The 21414-nt window shown below is 37.3% G+C and overlaps 1 protein-coding gene across 1 annotated transcript in view; it reads left to right on the plus strand.

Annotated features, from left to right (window-relative positions):
* The window catches only part of LOC307159631 (uncharacterized protein), a 732752-nt gene that overhangs the window by 533775 nt on the left and 177563 nt on the right, over nt 1-21414 (plus strand). The window contains exon 24 of the mRNA XM_079873101.1: nt 19520-19693. Within this exon, the coding sequence (XP_079729227.1) occupies nt 19520-19693 (174 nt within the window). The remainder of the gene's footprint in view (nt 1-19519; nt 19694-21414) is intronic.

Raw genomic sequence — 21414 nt, forward strand, 5'->3', positions numbered from 1 at the left:
GGTTTCTGCACATTTTTTAAAGTCAAATTTAAGGCTTTTTAAGACCCGAAGAAATCAAAATTAATACCATGCATTAGGTGTGTGCAATATTGACAAAATATGTCTCGATCGATATTTTCAAAGTTTTCTTGTTAATAATTAGATAACATTTTACTGATTGTGTTTCTGTGCTTGGTGCCATGGCTGGTTTAGGCCTGTTGTTGACAGCTGACTGACGAAGATATTCATATTTTTCATATTCTATGCAGTGGTCAGTTCACAGTAGTGACAGAAATTAACATTTTTTATTAAGGGGTAATATTTGCCATCTTAAATTGATTTCCAGGGACATTTTCACCTATTATTGACATTTGTAGATGTATGCATCACCTTTTATGTCAAATTCTAACATTCAAATTAAATTCTATTAGAATAATTACACAATACCACTGTTACCAGTCAAATTAAATCATTAAATCAAAATCCATCTTTGCATTGCAGAGGTGACACAGTGGCGGCATCAGATCTGGCATTAATATATTTACACTGCATTTACAATTGCATAAATAAAGCTATGAGATTGTTAAATATGAACTGATTTCTAATTTTAACATTCTAATTAAAAAGTACTCTAAATGTGAAACTAAAGCTGCCAGTAGGTGGCGGCAAGTCACTGTTTTAATAAGTGAGTCGAGGGAGTCATTCATTCAACCGATTCGTTCAAACGGCTGATTCATTCGGGAAGCAAGTGATTGTTCATTGAATCAATAAATTGATTCGTTCAAAACGCGGATTCCAGTCAAAAACTCATCGCTGTCTGTTGCATTGAGACTCTGCTATGGCTTCATTTTGAAATTCTCGTCAGCGAAATAAAGGGAAAACAAACAATATTGACAATACTGTTTATAAAATGTAACTCACAATGTTAATTTATTGTTAATTTAACTGTTATATAAATATAACAATAATCACATTTGCAATTGTGCACGGGAAAACGGAAGTCTTGCTGATGCAGGGTCTCCGCGGATCCTTAAAAAGTCTTAAAAGGTCTTACTTTTTTTTTTTTTTAAATGTCTTATTTATACTTATGAAAGGTCTTTTTTAGATGTAAAGGTAAATTATTTTATTTTTATTTATCTTTATTAGGTAAATTTTAGATGACACTTTGACTTATACTTATCTAAATGCTTTCGAAATTAAAACTATCTAATGGGTGGTGTGGCGCAATGGATAAGACACATGCCTTTGGTGTGAGAGACCCGGGTTCGAATCCACTGTGAGACACCAATGTGTCCCTGAGCAAGACACTTAACCCCTAGTTGCTCCAGAGGCGTGCGACCTCTGACATATATAGCAATTGTAAGTTGCTTTGGATAAAAAGCGTCAGCTAAATGAATAAATGTAAATGTAAATCTAATTAGCGTAGGCCGTATTATTATTTTTAAATCTATCTTGGTGGATTTGCTTGTTCACGTGACAATTCGCGTCACTTACGGCAGTATATCAGCCTGCGTCTGTCTCCTGCACGCGAGAGGAGAGAAGAAAACGAGTAAATGTCAGTTCGATTGTAAGTTCATTCTTTATGTGGTTAGGAGTGTGTGATGTTGTCTATGAACTATGATGATATTGTAATCATTGTTTTAACTATGTACGAGGCACTGCGAGTGCGAGCTGACATCGCGTTTGTCTCTCATGCTTGCTTTCGCTGCGTGATGTGTCAGTGCAGATGTCCCCAAATGAGTTTTTGTCTTATATTTATATCATATTATGTTGTTATATTAGAATATCACATGAGCAAGAGTGCCGTTTTCCTGTGCACAATTGCAAATGTGCTATTTATTTTATACATCAGTTAAATTAAAAATAAAGTTAACATTGTGAGTTACTTTTTGGACACAATATTGTCAATTTTCACTTTATATCGCCGACAAGAATTTCATAATGAAGCCGTGGTCCAACCAAGCGGCAACCTCCCCGTCTCTCTCTTGAAACCAACACGGAAGTGAGTTAAACTGAAATTCATCGACTGGCCGCTTGAGGCTGGCTGCAGAAGTGAGTCAAATCTGTATCTCCCCCATGTTAAAGCTGTAGTCTACGATGTTGAAAATCGGTCGAGAAAGCCTGAGATGGTTGGGAATTTTTAAAAAACTCATCCCACCCCTCCACACACACACCCCTCCCCTCTGTGCTACCTGATCCCTCCCACCGGGAAACGACCTAAACAACGTCACTCAGTCTGTCAAGCTGTGATCAACGGTAGTAAACATCGGAACAGAGATTTACCATGTGCGATGTCAAAATAGCTCAGAGGTACACGTTTGAGTTCACGCTCACGCAAAATTAGCAACACATGCAATGTTCTAAACCCCCCACCACCCGAAACACAAACAATAATAAATAAATAAAATAAATAATACTGTATTACAGCTGCCGTCTTAGGAGGATACGTTTGGCATACGTTTCCCCTCCTGAGCCTCGTTTACCCTGTTCAAAAGTGCTACCTAAGGCACATTAATTGCATTATTAGTTAGTATTGCTAAGTATTGTAATTGTTATAGCAGCACACAGCGCATCTTGTTCAAATTCCGATCGGCTCGAACAGAACCCACTAGGCCTACTAAAATATATTCAAGCACTTCAAGAAATATAATTACTTTGACCCGTGATAGGCGATGCTAAACGGCTAACGTTAACATTCCAATGCCGACCGGCAGCATGAGCATGTTGTCAGACTGATAAAAAGCTATTTATGTAACACCTCAAACCATAAAAGTATAAATAAATGCTTACCTGCTCAACAAAAAGTTAGCCGTGACTGTGGGGGCAAGCAGGGGCCGCTTGCTGCTTTCGGTTTGTTTTTTTCTCCATTGCTGAGCTGATGCTACTCTGCTAGCTACCATAGACTGTCAGCTGCTTGCACGCGAAATTTCATGTTGCAGGAGGGGGGCGGGGTGGGGTGCGTTGGGGTGGAGACGCGAGCGCCACGTGGAGTTTCAAGCAGAGCGGGGGATTGGATGAGAGCAGTTGACCAATGTAAGCTGTCCGGCCGGACAGCTTACATTGGTCAACTTCTCTGCGGGTGTACACCCAATAGAGTGAATGGATTTTTTTCATTCTTTTTTCTCTTCATATTGTTAGGATTGTACTGTAGAACCATAACCAGCATCTAAACGAGGTTAGTAATAATGAACAATCTTTGAAATCGTAGACCATAGCTTTAAAGGGGACATTTGAACATTGTTTTTTATTTAAAGTGGGTCATATATGTAGTCGAAATGTAAAAGAAATTTTGAATTTGGTGCCTTTGTGACAGAGAAAAGACAAAAAATAACTTCAGGACGCATTTGTATGAAAGACAACAACTCCCACAATGCACCACATTGCACAGCTCCGCAAGCCACTCCCACTAATCCAGAAAGCGCATATCTGCCTATAAGTAAGGATGGCTGACGCGAAACAGTCGTTCCGAAGCTTTGCGAGATCCCGAAGCGCAGATGTTTCGAAACACTGATCCGAAGCGTGATTCAAAACACCTATGTCACGTGACTATGGCCAAACGAAGCCTCGAAGTGTTTCACTAAGTGTTTCATCAGGTGTGGTCCGCCGAATCAGCGTTTGATTGACACGGTCGGGAACAGACCACACAGTCGCACATCTGTATAAAAGTGAAATCAACGCATCTTGACCTCGTGGGTTTTTGTGAGAGGAGTTTGATTTTGAGATAGCGGATTTTTGGTGATATAGTGACATAGTGCGATTTGATTAGTTATAGGCTATTTAGGCTTGCATTTAAATTTTACTGGAATTTAAATGAAACTGGAAAGAGATAGCAGTAATCTTTCCTCATTTGAATGTCCTAGCTAAAAAAAATATCTCCGCCGTCGGCGTCAATGGCCTCGTGGTCAGTGCGCCGACATGTAGCGTCTTTGCACTCGGGCGTCCCGAGTTCGAGTCCCAGCTCGTGGCCTCGTTTTTTTGTCATCTCTCTAACTGTCCTGTCACAATAAAAGGAAAATCACCAAAACAATATATATATATATATATATATATATATATATATATATATATATATATATATATATATATATATATATATATATATATATCTTTGCATGCCAGTAACAAGTGTCCCTTGTGAGAGGATTTTTTCAAAGGCTGGAGAAATTATCTGTAAAAAAAGAAGTAGTCTAAGTCCTTCCACAGCAGAGAAATTAATATTTTTGAATAAAAATCTCTAAAAAAGTGAGACATTGTGGCTTGATTTCTTTTATTAATATTCATTTTGCAAGACCAAAATAACATTATGCACAGTGAGGAGCCTATAGGTTACAATCTTCACATATTAGAAAATTATAATAATAAAAAAACAACACATTTTTTTAATGGCTCGTCAAGGTTGTTTCAGATCAACACCTGCAAGTGACCACTAGGTGTCACCGTTGAGACGGGTGTCGGATTGATTCGAAGCCTCGAAACAATATGGCACATTTGGTTCAACTGTTTCATTGCTTCACGAGGCCTCGATCTGGCCATCACTACCTATAAGAGAAATCACTCTTCCGTCTACAAGTCTAGCTACCACCAGAGTTTGAAATTAATTTCACATTCACACAAAATGTCTAGTTAGTTGGCGAACTCATTAGTGCATTACTCATAGAAATTGTCATCGTTGAAATCTTTGCCACAGACGGACTCTATCTCTGTGTTCATAGCGGTTCGTAGTGAGATCACCGGCGCCACCAGTCCGCCCTAACCCGAGCCAGTCCGGGCTCCTCGTCCGCGGCAGGCAGGTCTTCTGCCTCGGCTGCTCTTCGCTATAATGCGGCTTGTAAAGGTAGCCACAAACACCTGATTCAAGCATCAGACTTCCGAAATCCTCTTCCTCTAGTCTATATCATATTGAGCACTCTCCTCCGCTATTGTCATAACTTTACATCTGTCTCCACAGCGCCTGTTAGCTTAGCTTCAAACAAGATGGAGGATATTGCTTTCAGTTTCAGAGAGTAAAGTCCCACCCACTGATCTGTAATAGGTCTGTAGCGTGAGCGGGTCCCGCCCCCTGGGAAAGATGAGGAACGAGTGCTTGTAGTCTCAACCGAAATCCCCCCCTCTTACACTTCCTCCTACAATGATGCAAAATGACGATTTTTACGTCATTGTAGGAGGAAGTGTAAGAGGTAAATAACGGATTTCTCCCGTCTCAGGGGAAAATGAGAGAGTGTTGCACGACCATTCAATAGTATGACTGGGTTTCTAACAATGCAAAGCTTAATGCAAATGGGTGAAGTGTCCCTTTAAAATGATCAACTTTACAGCAGAAAAAAACATGTTTACAGCCTGGTTCTCTCTGTGGCTTTGGTCTATACAGCTAATTTTGCCCTTCATAACAACTGTGAGGGGGGTGAATTTTTTTATAACTCATCCGTTTAGTTGATTAATATTTAAAGTTCTGCATAATTAAGGGTGTGTCCACTTTTGAGTGACAGGTGGATTCCCGCTGATGTCAATGCTAGCCGTTTGTCTGCTGTTAGCCGCGTCACTACTCACTTCACCTCAGCAAATTTTAGCTGCTGAACTTGCCATCTCTGCAGTGTTTGTGCTTTTTTCGGGATTATTTCATGCAATTTAATACACCCATTACTTCGCCCACGGCTTTGGATTCCGTCGTTGTCGTCGAGTATCGTTCGAGAGAACAACCAGCGCTGTATTTCAGTTGTTTTCCTCTGTGAACATGCACTAGCCTAATGGATGTCTGACAATTTCGTTGGTTTTTGGAGTTTTCAGATTTAAAAACGTCTATAACGTTAGATATAAAGGCTTGTTCGTTCTGCTCTCACGGAACAGATAGATTATGCTTATGTACCATCAGATGAAATCCTGCAGGTGTCGGTGCTTTCTCTGTCCATACAATAAATGCACATCCTTGAATGAGTGTGGATTTCTAGCGCATTTACTTGAACTTCATAGGTAATATATCTATGGTTTAACCCATTTGAGAGGCGGCCAAAATCAGAATTTAAAATGGACTGAATAAGCTCTCTATGAACTTCGCAGACTTGGTAACGTTACTTTCCATAGGGCACTTTCAATAGCATATATAGCATTACCTCCCAAGCCTGAGCTAACTCGTTCACGTCAAACGGTGAGCGTGGTTTCAGATAGCCAGGCTCCTCCAGCTCAACACACCTCTTTGCCCATTTTCTGTTATCCGAGAGTGACGCAAGGTGACGCGAGGCCAAGATGGTGACGGCCGACTCCGCCCACTTTAGGCTTCAAAAATGCTCTTCAGAAACCTACGGGTGACGTCACGGACACTACGTCCATATTTTTTTACAGTCTATGGGTCCAACAGACAGCAATGTTTTTTGTTTTTTTTACTGAAATCCGCGTTTTGAACGAATCATTTCAACGATTCAATGAACAATCACATGTTTTTTGAATGAATCAGCCGTTTGAACAAATCCGTTGACTCCAACAACTCGCTTATTAAGACAGTGACTTGCCGCCACCTACTGGTGGTTTTAGTTTCATATTTAAAGTATCCTTTAATTAAAATGTTAAAATTATAAATCATTTCATATTTAAATATTGAATAGCTTTATTTATGCAATTGTAAATGAAGTGTAAATATAGTAGGCTAATGCCAGTTTTGATGCCGCTTCTGTGTCTCCCCTGCACTGCAAGGATGGATTTTAATTTAATGATTTATTTTGACATTGGTACTGTGCTATTCTAATATAATTTAATTTGAATGTTAGAATTTGACATAAAAGGTGATGCATACCTCTAAATACGTTTAGAAACAATGTCCATATATAGGTGAAAATGCCCCTGGAAATCAATTTAAAGGTGGCAAATATTGCCCCTTAATAAAAATGTTAATTTCTGTCACTACTGTGAACTGACCACTATAGAATATAAAAAATATGAATATCTTCGTGGGTCTGCTGTCAACAACAGGCCTAAACCAGCCGGGATACCAGTACAAAAACACAATCAGTAAAATATCATCTAATTATTATCAACAAAACTTTGAAAATATCGAGACATATTTTTGTCAATATTGCGAACACCTAATGTACGGTATTAATTTTGATTTCTTCAGGTCTTAAAAAGGTCTTAAAAAGCCTTAAATTTGACTTTAAAAAATTGTGCAGATACCCTGTGATGTGATATTGTAGGTCTATGATAACAACATAATATGATATAAATATGAGACAAAAACTCATTTGGGAACATAGCCTACCTACAGTATAACTGCACACATCACGCAGTGAAAGCACGAGAGACAAAAGCGATGTCAGCTCACAGTGCCTCGTACATCGTTAAAACAATGATTACAAAATCATAATAGACACTACACATCGCAGATCGCACACCACTACGCACATAAAGACTGAACTTAGAACTGAACTGACATTTACCAACTCCTTCTCTCCTTCTCTCCTGTTTCGCGGCGCGTGTAGGAGACGGACGTAATGCTGCCGCGAATGACGCGAAATGTCACGTGAACAAGCAAATCCACAAAGAAAGAATATTAAATAAAAAAAGTACGCTAATTAGATGGTTCTAATTTAGAAAACATTTAGATATGTGTAAGTCAAATTGCCATCGAAAATTTAAGACCTTTCATAAGGCCTTAAATTTTTAAAATCTAATTTAAGACTTTTTAAGGATCCGCGGACACCCTGTGTGAACAATGACAGATGTTGATTTTTGGTAAGGAAAAAGTAATGTACTTGCTTGTGATATTACCATCAATGAATAAACATGAATGAATCAATAGTATGCGTGTGTGTATGTCTGTTGATTCATTCATGGATGGCAATATCACAAGCAGTGTGTGTGTGTGTGTGTGTATATATATATATATATATATATATATATATATATATATATATATATATATATATATATATATATATATATACAGTGCTATGCATAAGTTTAGACACCCATACTAAAGTTGACTAAAAAGAGGAATAAAAAATCATCTTTTGGAAACTGAACTTGATGCCTTAATTTAAAAAATTAGGAAAAATCCAACCTTTAAGGACACCAATTTTCTTTGTGAATGAATAATGCATCGTAAATAAATAAATGTTCTTCCTTAAAATACAGGGTGCATAAGTTTGGACACCGCTATGTTAAATTCCCATAGAGGCAGGCAGATTTTTATTTTTAAAGGCCAGTTACTTCATGGATCCAGGATACTATGCATCCTGATAAAGTTCCCTTGGCCTTTGGAATTAAAATAGCCCCACATCATCACATAGCCTTCACCATACCTAGAGATTGGCATGGTTTTATTTCAGTTAGCCTAATAGCTAGTTTGATTTGCATTGAGAGATGATCTTATGGAAAGTACCCCATGCCAATCTATAGGTATGGTGAAGGCTATGTGATGATGTGGGGCTATTTTAATTCCAAAGGCCAAGGGAACTTTATCAGGATGCATAGTATCCTAAACATTTTTTTTTTTTAAATACTTAAAAATAAAAATCTGCCTGCCTCTATGGGAATTTAACATAGGGGTGTCCAGACTTATGCACCCTGTATTTTAAGGAAGAACATTTATTTATTTACGATACATTATTCATTCACAAAGAAAATTGGTGTCCTTAAAGGTTGGATTTTTCCTAATTTTTTAAATTAAGGCATTAAGTTCAATTTCCAAAAGATGATTTTTTATTCCTCTTTTTAGTCAACTTTAGCATGGGTGTCTAAACTTATGCATAGCACTGTATATATATATATATACACTGCTCAAAAAAATTAAAGGAACACTATGAAAACACATCAGATCTCAATGGGGAAAAATATCATGCTGGATATCTATACTAATATGGACTGGGTAATGTGTTATGAACGAAAGGATGCCACATCGTTTGATGGAAATGAAAATAATCAACCTACAGAGGACTGAATTCAAAGACACCCCGGAAATCTGAGTGAAAAAATGATGCAGCAGGCTTGTCAATTTTGCTGAAATTTCATTGCAGCAACTCAAAATGGTACTCAGTAGTTTGTATGGCCCCCACGTGCTTGTATGCATGCCTGACAACGTCGTGGCATGCTCCTAATGAGACGACGGATGGTGTCCTGGGGTATTTCCTCCCAGATCTGGACCAGCGCATCACTGAGCTCCTGGACAGTCTGAGGTGCAACCAGGTGATGTCAGATGGACCGAAACACAATGTCCCAGAGGTGTTCTATTGGATGTAGGTCAGGTGAGCGTGGTGGCCCTTCAATGGTATCATTCCTTCATCCTCCAGGAACTGCCTGCATGCTCTCGCCACATGAGGCCGGGCATTGTTGTGCACCAGGAGGAACCCAGGACCCACTGCACCAGCATAGGGTCTGACAATGGATCCAAGGATTTCATCCCGATACCTAATGGCAATCAGGGTGCCATTGTCTAGCCTGCAGAGGTCTATGCGTCCCTCCATGGATATGCCTCCCCAGACCATCACTGACCCACCACCAAACCGGTCATGCTGAACGATGTTACAGGCAGCATAACATTCTCCACGGCTTCTCCAGACCCTTTCCTGTCTGTCACGTGCTCAGGGTGAACCTGCTCTCATTTGTGAAAACCACAGGGCACCAGTGGCGGACCTGCCAATTCTGGAGTTCAATGGGAAATGCCAATCGAGGTCCCTGGTGCTGGGCAGTGAGCACAGGGCCCACTAGAGGACGTCGGGCCCTCAGGCCACCCTCATGAAGTCTGTTTCTGATTGTTTGGTCAGAGACATTCACACCAGTGGCCTGCTGGAGGTCATTTTGTAGGGCTCTGGCAGTGCTCATCATGTTCCTCCTCGCACAAAGGAGCAGATACCGGTCCTGCTGATGGGTTAAGGACCTTCTACGGCCCTGTCCAGCTCTCCTAGAGTAGCTGTCTGTCTTCCTGGAATCTCCTCCATGCTCTTAAAACTATGCTGGGAGACACAGCAAACCTTCTGGCAATGGCACGTATTGATGAGCCATCCTGAAGGAGCTGGACTGCCTGCACAACCTCTGTAGGGTCCAGGTATCGCCTCATGCTACCAGTAGTGACACTGACCCTAGCCAAATGCAAAACTGGTGAAAAACAGTCCAAAAAGATGAGTAGGGAAAAAATGTCAGTGGCCTCCACCTGTAAAACCATTCCTGTTTTGGGGGTTGTCTCACTGTTGCCCATCTAGTGCACCTGCTGTTAATTTCATTAACACCAAAGCAGTTGAAACTGATTACCAACCCCCCCTCTGTTACTTAACTGACCAGATCAATATCCCAGGAGTTTAACTGACTTGATGCTATTGTCTGATTAAAAAGTGTTCCCTTTATTTTTTTGAGCAGTGTATATATATATATATACTGTATATATATATGCATATATATATATATATATATATATACATACATGTAGGGTAACACACTGAGGAATATATATTTCACTTCTTTATATATAGAAAAAAATTTCTTCTAAAATGAGCATTTTTATCAAGCTTGTATATTTAGGTTCAGTAAGTTCACTTTAATGACAATTAATAGGTCCTTTTCATTGCCATTAAAGTGAAATAACTGAACATAAACATACAAGCTTGACAAAAATTATGGCACTTAGAGGCTTTTACATCTTAAGTATTCATAAATGTGTGTGTGTGTGTGTGTGTGTGTGTATATATATATTAGGGGTGTGCAAAGCAGCCAGTATTTGTGTCTGTATTTGTATTTGTTGAGGGGGGAAAAGTATTTGTATTTGTATTCGAGTAAAATTCTTAATAGGTGTTAAAAATCATTTTTTTTTGCGTTACACTTCTAATTTACGTTATAGTGTAAGTATTCTTTAATTATATCCATTATAATAATTATGGATATGCAATATTGGTTGATGTTTTTCCATAAATCCAGCAATGAACATGTAACAACGAATGTCATTGAAAAGAAAATAACATAACAGCCATTACCTACGTTAACGTTACTCTGTCAACAGCCTTGTCTAAATTACCGAGCTAACAGTGTTGTCACGGTACCAAAATTTCAGTATTCGGTACCAATGCTAGTGAAAATCCACGGATCTCGGTACCAATTTCGATACCAAAGCTTAATTTAGATTAAATTTAATTTACATATATTAAAGTGTATATCACGGTTAAAAAGATGGAAACTGTAGTATTAAAAAACACTTTACAATAAGATTCCATTTGTTAGATAACATTAGATAAAATGACCTAATAATAAACAATAGTTATATAGGCCTACTGTCGCAATTATTCTCCTTGGGGTTAATTTAAAAATACATTTTTAAAATCAAAAGTTAACATTATTTATGTTAACATTATTTAAAGGCAGTGTAGGTAAGAATTGTATAAAAAACTTTTTTCCATTTTTTTTTTAAATTTCTTTATATATCAGTACATAATTAAAATGTAAGTACTCTGAAAAAGACAGTATACAAATGGAGTGACTCTAGACCTTTTAATCTGCAATAAACACAGCTACTTATTTCCATTCGGGACGAAAGAAATGATTGGCCGGGTCGACTGTCACTCTCCCTCGCTACCATGGCAACCACCCCTGCATGCGCGCGCACCCGTTTGACTTGAAGAGAGAAAGAGGCACGGAGAGAGACACGGATCGCAAGGAAGAATCACAATAATGGCAGAGAAAGAGCAGTCACAATTCCCAGTACCTGCATAAAAAGTCAGCGAAGGCAAACAAGAAAAAAAAAAAAAAGGAACTAGTAAGGTAGAAAGGTAGGCTACTTGTCACCGGAGTGTAACGTTTGTTCTCTTCAGAGCCAACCAGGGGCGTCATGCAAGCCAAAATTCTGGGGGGGCACAATCTGAGACGTTGAAATTGTTTTCTGACGGGTGATATGGATCATGTTAGGAGGGGTCAGGGGGTTTCTCCCCATGAAAATTTTTAAATTCTGGCTGCTAAACATACCATTTCAATGCAGTTTGGGAGGGACAGAAATACCTTAACGGAGCTAGCAGCAACCCTCCTCTATCTGAGGACTAAGTTAAAGTATCTATTTTGTTAGTTTATGTAAAAGACAGGTTGATGAAAGAACTGTAAGCTCAAATTCAAAAGCTTTTGAAGTCTACTTCATTAAAGCATGTTTACACACACACTTACTGTACACTTAGGCCTACTACACATGATTTTAAAAACAGTACCATTGCAGTTTTTATGTTATGATTTTAAATTGGTATGTGACCTAAGAACGATCTTACATTAAAGGTACATAAAGGTGCTGAGGTCTGACTTTGTGGTGCTCTGAAATGAATAATATTTACTATGGCTTTGTATGGCAGTAACGTTAGCCAACTAGTTTACGGTTAGACTAGGCTAGCTATCGATAACGTTACACTGACACAACTTAAGTTAATGCTCTGAATTCGCAGCTAATATCAAATCCATAACTTTTTGATCAATTAAAAATTTCCAGGTCAACCACAAATAATCCCACTACCTTTTAATAACATCCGATAACTAATTCAATGCCGATTTGTTGCTTTGCCCACTTACCACTTCAAGACCATCTGTAAAACATTGCCAGCTCAACGTGCGAGACGAGTGAGTTGCTTGAACATACACAGCAAAGATTCTAGAGGCTACGCGTGTAGCGCTCTAGATTTGATATACACAGACACCATATTAGGAAAAAGGGCTGATGCTGACCGATTTATTACACATCCAGAAGAATACATTTGAGTCGTTATAGGCTCTGGTATATTATGGAGCATGATAGGAATAAAGTTGTGACAAAAAAATTATCAGGGAGGAAAAATCTGAGGGGGCACGTGCCCTCACTTTGAATGGGCATGACGCCACTGGAGCCAACAGTGCTTTCATCGTGGAAGTGCTTACATGCAAAACACCGTATGTTATGAATCTTACACGAAATTCACCTTCATCACAGTGTAACTGATGGTAATGGGAAAACGTGTATCAATGCAACCTGTTTTTAGCTTTGCCTTATGTTACTAGCTCGTTACCGAATCAAACTCAATATATTTTAAACTTTACCAGTATCGATATGCTAGCTTGATAGTGAGTAGGGGAGCGCGGGGCACAACCTAACGCGGGGCTAGTTGTAACACGCTTGTTTTAAATACTTCCGCACATGCTTGGATGATGAAACTTTGTGTATTTACTAGTTGCCATATCAACACTATATAGAAGAAAAAAATCCGCCAAAATTATTTATTTTTTGGAAGATATCCATAGACATTTATTAAACCATAGCAAAAGTAAATTTCTTACTTAAGTTAATTTTTCATCTCTATTTTTTGTGTTTATTTAAAATAAGACAAATCTGATATTATTTTAATCTCCAAGATGTTATTTAACAGTTGAGATAGTTATTTAATGTTTCGCTAACTAGCAGAAGACACTAGCCGGGTTTAAATCCCAGTTGTGCAGGCGGGGGCATGTTGTCACACTGCGTTACAATGTGCCCCTATTAGAAATATGCTATTATATTCTATACTTTTATTAATTTTATTGAGAAAACGTGAGAAAAAGGTGAATAAAGACTGAGAGTCAATGCTCAGAAATGACTAATTATTTATTTGTTTTGAACTATGTTGTATAGCTTTGTTTTCATGTGTTCGTAGTCCAAACTCAAAAATTAGTTTATATTTAATTATTAAAAATTGCCATTATTTTATATGAAAAAGTTTTTAAATTGTATTTTATTTAGAAAATATTTTAGTTTGTTTTGTATATATTTTTTATTAGATCAGATAATGTTTTATGCTGTCATATGGTCATGTTACAATGTGCCCCTGCATATGTTACAATGTACCACACCTATGGGGCATGTTGTCACATTTCACTTCCATTCTTTCGGGGTATATCAAGAAAAAAGTATATACTGTATTAATAAAACAAAACCACATAATTGTAGTAGACATGTGGGAAATTAATGTGGGAAAAAATAAATACTCTGAACCATAAGTAGATTTACACAAACTGAGAAAGTCAAAAAGCGTTACTTTGTGCCCCGCTCTCCCCTACTAACAGCAGCCATGAAAGTTGTTTATATTCATAATGATAAAGTTAGGTATTTTATTACATGTGATTCTGACATGATGTCACTACATGCACTGCGCTCCTCTCCGCTCGGCACTGGCAAACGCGTCCTCCAGCTGCGGTCGGCGTCGCGCGTTCATGTGTTTTGGGGGTGTGGCTTTGGAAGGAGCCCAGAAGGGAGGGGGTGGGAGTGAATGGAATAAGTAGCTGTGTTTATTGCAGTCCTGAGAGGACTACAGACACTCGATATTTATACTCTCTTTTTCAGAGTACTTCCATTTTAATTATGTATTGATATATAAAGAAAGTTTAAACAAATTTGGATTATTTTTTTTTTTTAATTCCTGCCTATCCTACCTTTAAAGGTGCCATGTGTAAAAATTGAGGTAAAAATATCCAAAAAAATGAGCTACACGCATCAAAAGAATGAGAAGAAATAAGGGCGATGATGTCATTAAAAAAATGTCAAGTTATAGTGCTGAAGAGATATCAACCTAAATTAGCATTAGCATTACTAGCCACGGCCCGACAGGTGTCATAATACCAGTTTCGGCCATGGGAGGCGGTATGCGGGCAACATAACCACCAGCCAAACATGCAATACACGAATAACTCGCACGGCTTGTGGGCGTACTTGAACCTGATGTCAATCGTGTGGAAAGTAGCTTACAGCCCCACTACTACATTCAAATAAAATCTGATAAAAAAGGAACAGAACCAGAGTAAACATTGGCACTGCTTTCCATCGCTGGAGACAACTAATGGACATGAAAAAAATGAGGTTTGACTCCGAACTTGCAACATTTCTTTTGGATTGGTAAGTAAGATGCTGTTAGTATTTCGTTAGAAGTTTGTTTTATATGTTTGTGTAGATTTTCGGGAAGTTATAACATAGAAATGTATCGAAGGCTGTTCGATAAACGTATATAACGTTCATAAATACAGTATTGTAATATAGTACACATAGCACAATCTCTATTGCTCTTTTTTTCTTGCCAACTACGTGACCTATATTATGTATATTAAATGGCTTTCCTGAGGTAAATCTGACATAATTGTTCTCCAGCTGTGTTATTGACCTCTTCACGCTGATAAAAAACACTGGTTGGTCAATATTATGTATGAGGAATACATTTTGGTAAGTTGTAGCCTAACGTTACTGTATCTTTCAGTGTTCCTGTTTTTTTACTATTATTAGCTAGTAGAGATGTTCGGTTTACGTGCGCTAGGGATCTGTCGTGTAACATTTACAAGCGCCAAAACGGTATTTAGTGTTTGAATTGCGTGATAAAATTGACAGAATCTGAGAGCTGAGATTTTTTTATATCATAACTAACCTGCTCTGTCTAGTCTGTCGGTATCCGTGTCCTCTTTGCTTTGCGATTTTTCTGTGCGTGAGAAAATTGATGTGTGGGGTGAGAGCGTGTGAAAAGTGTTTGCGTGTGTCTCACGGTTAATGCGTGAGAGTTGGAAGCTCTGGTTACGTTGGCGCTAGCTTGGTCAACATCAGCGAATGCTGTCTGTCAAATTAATGTAATTCAAACTAACAATAAAAATGTAATATGAACAAAACGAATATGAACATATTCACTGGTAAAGGTGAAGGGGAGTAACTTGAAGATATTCATACTTTCTGGAGGTATACTGCCCCCATCTGGTATGGAATGTGGAGTATGAATTTATTTATTTTTACACAAGGCACCTTTAATGCACAATGAATGAAGTGAACAAACATGACCAATCAAGTGTTTGTATTAAATAGCATTCACAAACATTAATTAATGTTGTACAAATATATTGTTCACTCAATGTGTTGATGTTAGATAACGCATTAAGTAATGTTAATGAATGGTATCTTATTGTAGTGTTACCAAACTATACAGGAGATAAAACGTGTTTTATTTGACTTGACTGTACTTTTATTTAATCCAAAACTGCATTCATATTTCATTTTAAAAGGGCTTTTTAAACCTGCTAAGAGTTATCCAGCCAAGAATAGGGTAGAGTGGGGGAAAACGCCCCCCTTAAGGAAAATGTGACATTACAGTGAAACAAAACATAAATGTGACTAGAATTGCCATCCCGGTTTTGAGTGACTATGGCAGGAGTTATTCACCAAATATTAAAATTGCTCAGCCTTCATAATTAATTAGTATTTTCACTGAAAAATATTTTTGTACAAAAGGGGCGTTTTGCCCCAGCGGTGGGGTAAAACGCCCCCCAAGGTGGGGTAAAATGCCCCCTTTCTTACCAACCAGTTTGCTTCATAGATCAACAGCAAAATTAACAGACAATAGTTTTTAATCTCTAAAAGTAAAAGGCAAGTAATGTATCAACATGTATATATATTAATATTTATTTCAGCAATGTCCAAAATAGCCAAATGTAACTACCTTCCATCAGTGAGCTAACTGTGCTAGCAAGCTAGCTAGTTAATGCTCACTTGAGGTAATTTTTTCATGTTATGTTCAAATATTTTGATTTTACCACCTAGTTATACTGCATTAAGTGTAAAACAAAGGATTTGATAGACAGAAATATTTTATTATAGTAATTATGATAGAGAGAAACTATGCCCCCAGGGGGGCGTTTTACCCCACAAGCTATGACTTTAAAAAAAAAAAAAATTCCTTATAAATAGCATATGATCTCAAACTACAGACTTCACTATTCATCTATCATACATCACTGTGATATCCTGCAGAACAATATTCTCTTAAACACTTGTTTACAAATATCTGATATTTACATTAATATCGGTTTTCCCCCACTCTACCCTAAGCCTAGAACTGCTTTTCTGACGGACTGATATTAATGACATAATGACGGCTTTTTATTTCATTTCTCATCTCCATAAATATAAAGCTAATGCAAGGGCTAGAAATCAATTAATTCTTTGGTGATACTTCCTCGTCATCATGGAGAGCGCAGTTCGCACCGCTTTCTCCTTTCCACACGCGCTTGCTCTCTCGTGGCGTCTGTCGTTGCTATGCAACATTTGAAATCTGCACGCGCAAAAAACGCGCTATGTGAACGGCCCCGTATGAAAACGTGACATTAGCCTAATCCAAAATATTTCCATATGTGGCTCTTTCCTCCTTTCTTATCAACAAGTGGATTTACAGCCACCACATCAGCAGCACCGCCGGTCAGGAAACGCAGCTTTTTGATATAAAGTTTTTCTTGTTCCCGAATAAGGGAGAGCGGGGCTGGTTGGGTCAAGGGTTGGTTGGCACACAGTTCAATTCCAGTATACTAGAGGGCGTTGCCACAAAAATATGACATTAAAATGACTGCCCTCTTGACCTGAACACACCCATTTACTAAAATCATCGAACTGTCACTAACTGTTGAGGTGAGGATAACTTTTCTATTTTACTGTGTTAAAAAAAAAAAAAATAGGCTAACCACTAAATAGGCTACATTTTAGAACTATGATAGAGATATATAAAATGTAAAGATTTCAGTTGATATAGGATCAGCTATATTTTAATAAAGTCTCTGATGAGTGATGCTATGTGGCTAACATAATTTTAGTAAAGAGGTGTGTCCTAATGTGGGTGGGGTTGGTTGGCACACTGATTTGGGGGTTGGTTGACACATGTGCCAACCAAGCCCATCATATCCAATTGGTTATAGATGTATTAATTTATGCATTTTACATATGTTAAAACATAATATTTTATAATATATATATAATACATATATATATATATATATATATATATATGATAGTATTAAATATTATGTTATTATTATGTTATTATTATATAATATATCATATATAGCGCTATACTGTATTACATATATATATATATATATATGTAATACAGTATATAGTAGCCCTATATATGATATATAATAATAACATATTTAATAACATCATATAAATATATAGGCTTTATATATATATATATATATATATATATATATATATATATATATATATATATATATATATAGACATCATCATATTATAATAATATTATTATATGTTGTATATTTATAAATATAATAACTGTCTGGGGTGTCTTAAGAGAATAGTCGGCCTGGGGAAGTTTTGCTTCAGTGCCACTCATACACAAACACACACACATACAAACTGTATTTGTTTTTGATTTGGTTCAAAATGGGCAGAAATTCTGTTGAATGTTATTCTGCTTCTGGTTTGAATTAAACGCTCAAGTTCTTTATATTTGTCATCTCATTCTTTGTAACTTATAGCATCTGTGCCAACCAACCCCGTTGCATGTGCCAACTAACCCCCATACTGGGGCTGGTTGGCACAAGTGCACAACATCACTTTAATGATGAATAAAACATTTTTTGGAATCATTTGTGAACATTAAATGTATCTGTTAAGTAGCTGAGATCTTAACCTTTCAGTTGTTACTGGTTAGACTATTTTAACATATAGCATGACTGAGAAATATGACAGAGAGTGAAAAGTGTGCCAACCAACCCCGCTCTCCACTACAAATATTTTTAAAGTATTTGTTCGAAATAAGTATTCATAAAAAAACACATTATTTGTGCCTTTCCGAATACCGTATTCGGGTTCGGCTCCACCCCTAATATATATATATATATATATATATGAGATGATCGAGATATTAATATATATATATATATATATATATATATATATATATATATATATATATATATACACATATATATACACACACACATAAGAAATGGATCATATACATATAATACATACATACATATTATATTTATAAATAAGCCAACACAGAAAACAAAAAAACTATAAACATGTTTACAGATTGTGAGCCCTACAACCTACTGCGCCAATTCTTCATCTATATTTTAAAGATGGAGCTGACCTCCGCCCCGACCTCTGACTCTCACGGTAGTCCATCCAGTCACTGATTGCGACCATGGGTGGAAAAAAAGCACATCGAGGTGCTGGTGTTCTAGCTACATATCACATATTTGAGCTTCATTTTTGACAAATTATTTACTTTATTTACCAAAAATTACTATCTTGTACACATGCTTTTAAAGAAACAGATTTTGAATTATTTTAAAGTGATGCCCTACAACAGGTTAATAACACAAAATTAAAAAGGGGATATCAAGCTTTAAATATTTGATTAAGACAGACAGTTTGATCATGGGTCAATAATTATATCAGTTTCTGTAGAGGCAGAACAAAGTTTTTTTTTTCAGACATCAGGATCAGAACTGTTCATAACTGCTTTCAATTTAATCTTTGTATTTCACAAATATTCACACTGTAAACTGGAGAGATTGAGGTCAGTCACATTCACATACAAGAATCAAAATGCTTAAAATCACTTCAACAGTTTAAACTAAAACACTTTAACACTGTATTTGTGCAAACTTAGTATTTTGTGATCTGGTGAAATAAAGATGAAGATCTCTCTTCCTCTCTCTGTTTTATTTGCTTATGAAGATGATGTGACTTTACAGAATAAAGAGTTTTCTTTTCTTCTGTCTTATTTTCTTCTCTCTCTCTCTGCTAATGTAGTTTAAGATGCTGTTATATGACAGATGAAGGTTGTTCTGATGTGACTTCAGCTCTGAAATCAAACCCGTCACACCTGAGAGAGCTGGACCTGAGCGGGAATAAACTAGGAGACTCTGGAGTGAAAAACCTCAGTGATTTACTGATGAACCCACAACTCAAGCTGGAGAAACTAGGGTTAGTATCATTATACTGTACAGCAATTACAGTGTGACTGAAGTTTATTTATTTGAAGACAGCAGGGCTTATGTTTCATTGTTTATAGCAGTGCACTTTCTGGGTTTCCCCTATTGCTCACAGGGGGTTAAAGTGGGATGTGAGTGTGCCGTACGGACTCTTATGGTGCGTTCAAGTCATCTCGTATAGATCGTATTTACGAGTTGAATGCACATGAACGCCACCACAATGTCGTAAATACCAGTGGGGAGCTCGGGATTTTCTTTAAGCCCCGATCTGTACGAGTTGGGGGCGTGTCAGTGAGAAACATGGCGGAATCAATGAATTGATTCAGACGTTGCGTCTGTAGTTGAGCAAAGTGATAGTAAAATATATCACAATACTTACAGGTATTTAGCAGTGACAGTGTAAGGCTTTTTCATTTATAACAAAGTAAGCTCTCTGCACAAAATATGATATAGCCTACTTATAATATAACAATTATATATATACTAATTATATAATGATACAGTTAATTTACATTGGCTTCATAAGTTAATTAAAAACATAAAAAGAAAAACACACTCGATGCGCATTCTTTGTTCTTCATTTTCTATAAGCAGAGTTAACAAAACGTGCTATATTTTCGTGTTATTCATTAAAAGAAGGTACACCACCATCTTGCTCCGACGAAACTGACTTGAACGCACCTCACGTCGTCAACACGACTTCCCACCTCGTACGTACGAAATTCCCAGGAGGACTTGAACGCACCATTATTCTGGCTGTACTGAAGACGAAGCGGTTTGACCAATCAGATGAAAGGGGCGTTTCAGCGCCGCCCACATGTGCAAACGAAATATCAAAGCCATAAACCGATTTGTAAACCACAAACGAAAAATTAGAAATCGAGCCGAAATCTCATTTTCCGTTTATTAAACTAAACGAAACACCGAATAAACGATCCGTCTTTTCATTTCTCGTTATTCCATTCCAAACAGGAAATGAAATGATCAGATGATACACGGACCGTGTCGTGTGTTCATTCGTCGTTATTGAGTGACTTATTCAATCTCACATTCAATCCCACTACTGGAACTGTGTTCTAGAAATAAATGTGATATTGCATTGAGGGTTGGAAGGCAGGCATAGATTCAGAGGCATAAGGTACTGTAGTATTACACACAACAGTGCAGCAATAATAAAACAATGCATTGACATTTACTTTTGATACTACTTTTAAAAACGAGTAGGCTACTTCCATACTTTTACTTAAGTAAAAATCGGTCTTTACAAATTTTACTTGTAACGGTGTATTATTTGACCAGTAGTATCTGTACTTTCGCTCAAGTAAGGAAGTTGTGTACTTTGTCCAGCTCTGAAAGCATCTGTTCATATTCTGTCATTACACAATTCCAATACGAACAGCACCGAGAGGCGTCTGAAAAAACTCTGCACTGATCAATCTGCATTTTTAAGCCAGGTAATTTTACAGTAGGCTCATATTCAAAATGTCCTACTCATATAACGCCAACGACCACACAAATGGGCTTCCTTTGTGAAATATATAGCAGACCACCGTTTTAAATGACAGTTTAAAAAAGGTGGTCTGCTATTTTTCTCAAAGGAAGCTCAGTCAGTCAGACAGAGTGATAGATAGATAGATAGATAGATAGATAGATAGATAGATAGATAGATAGATAGATAGATAGATAGATAGATAGATAGATAGAGAGATAGAA

Source organism: Squalius cephalus, assembly GCF_949319135.1.
Source record: "Squalius cephalus genome assembly, chromosome: 1".
Lineage (NCBI taxonomy): Eukaryota > Metazoa > Chordata > Actinopteri > Cypriniformes > Leuciscidae > Squalius > Squalius cephalus.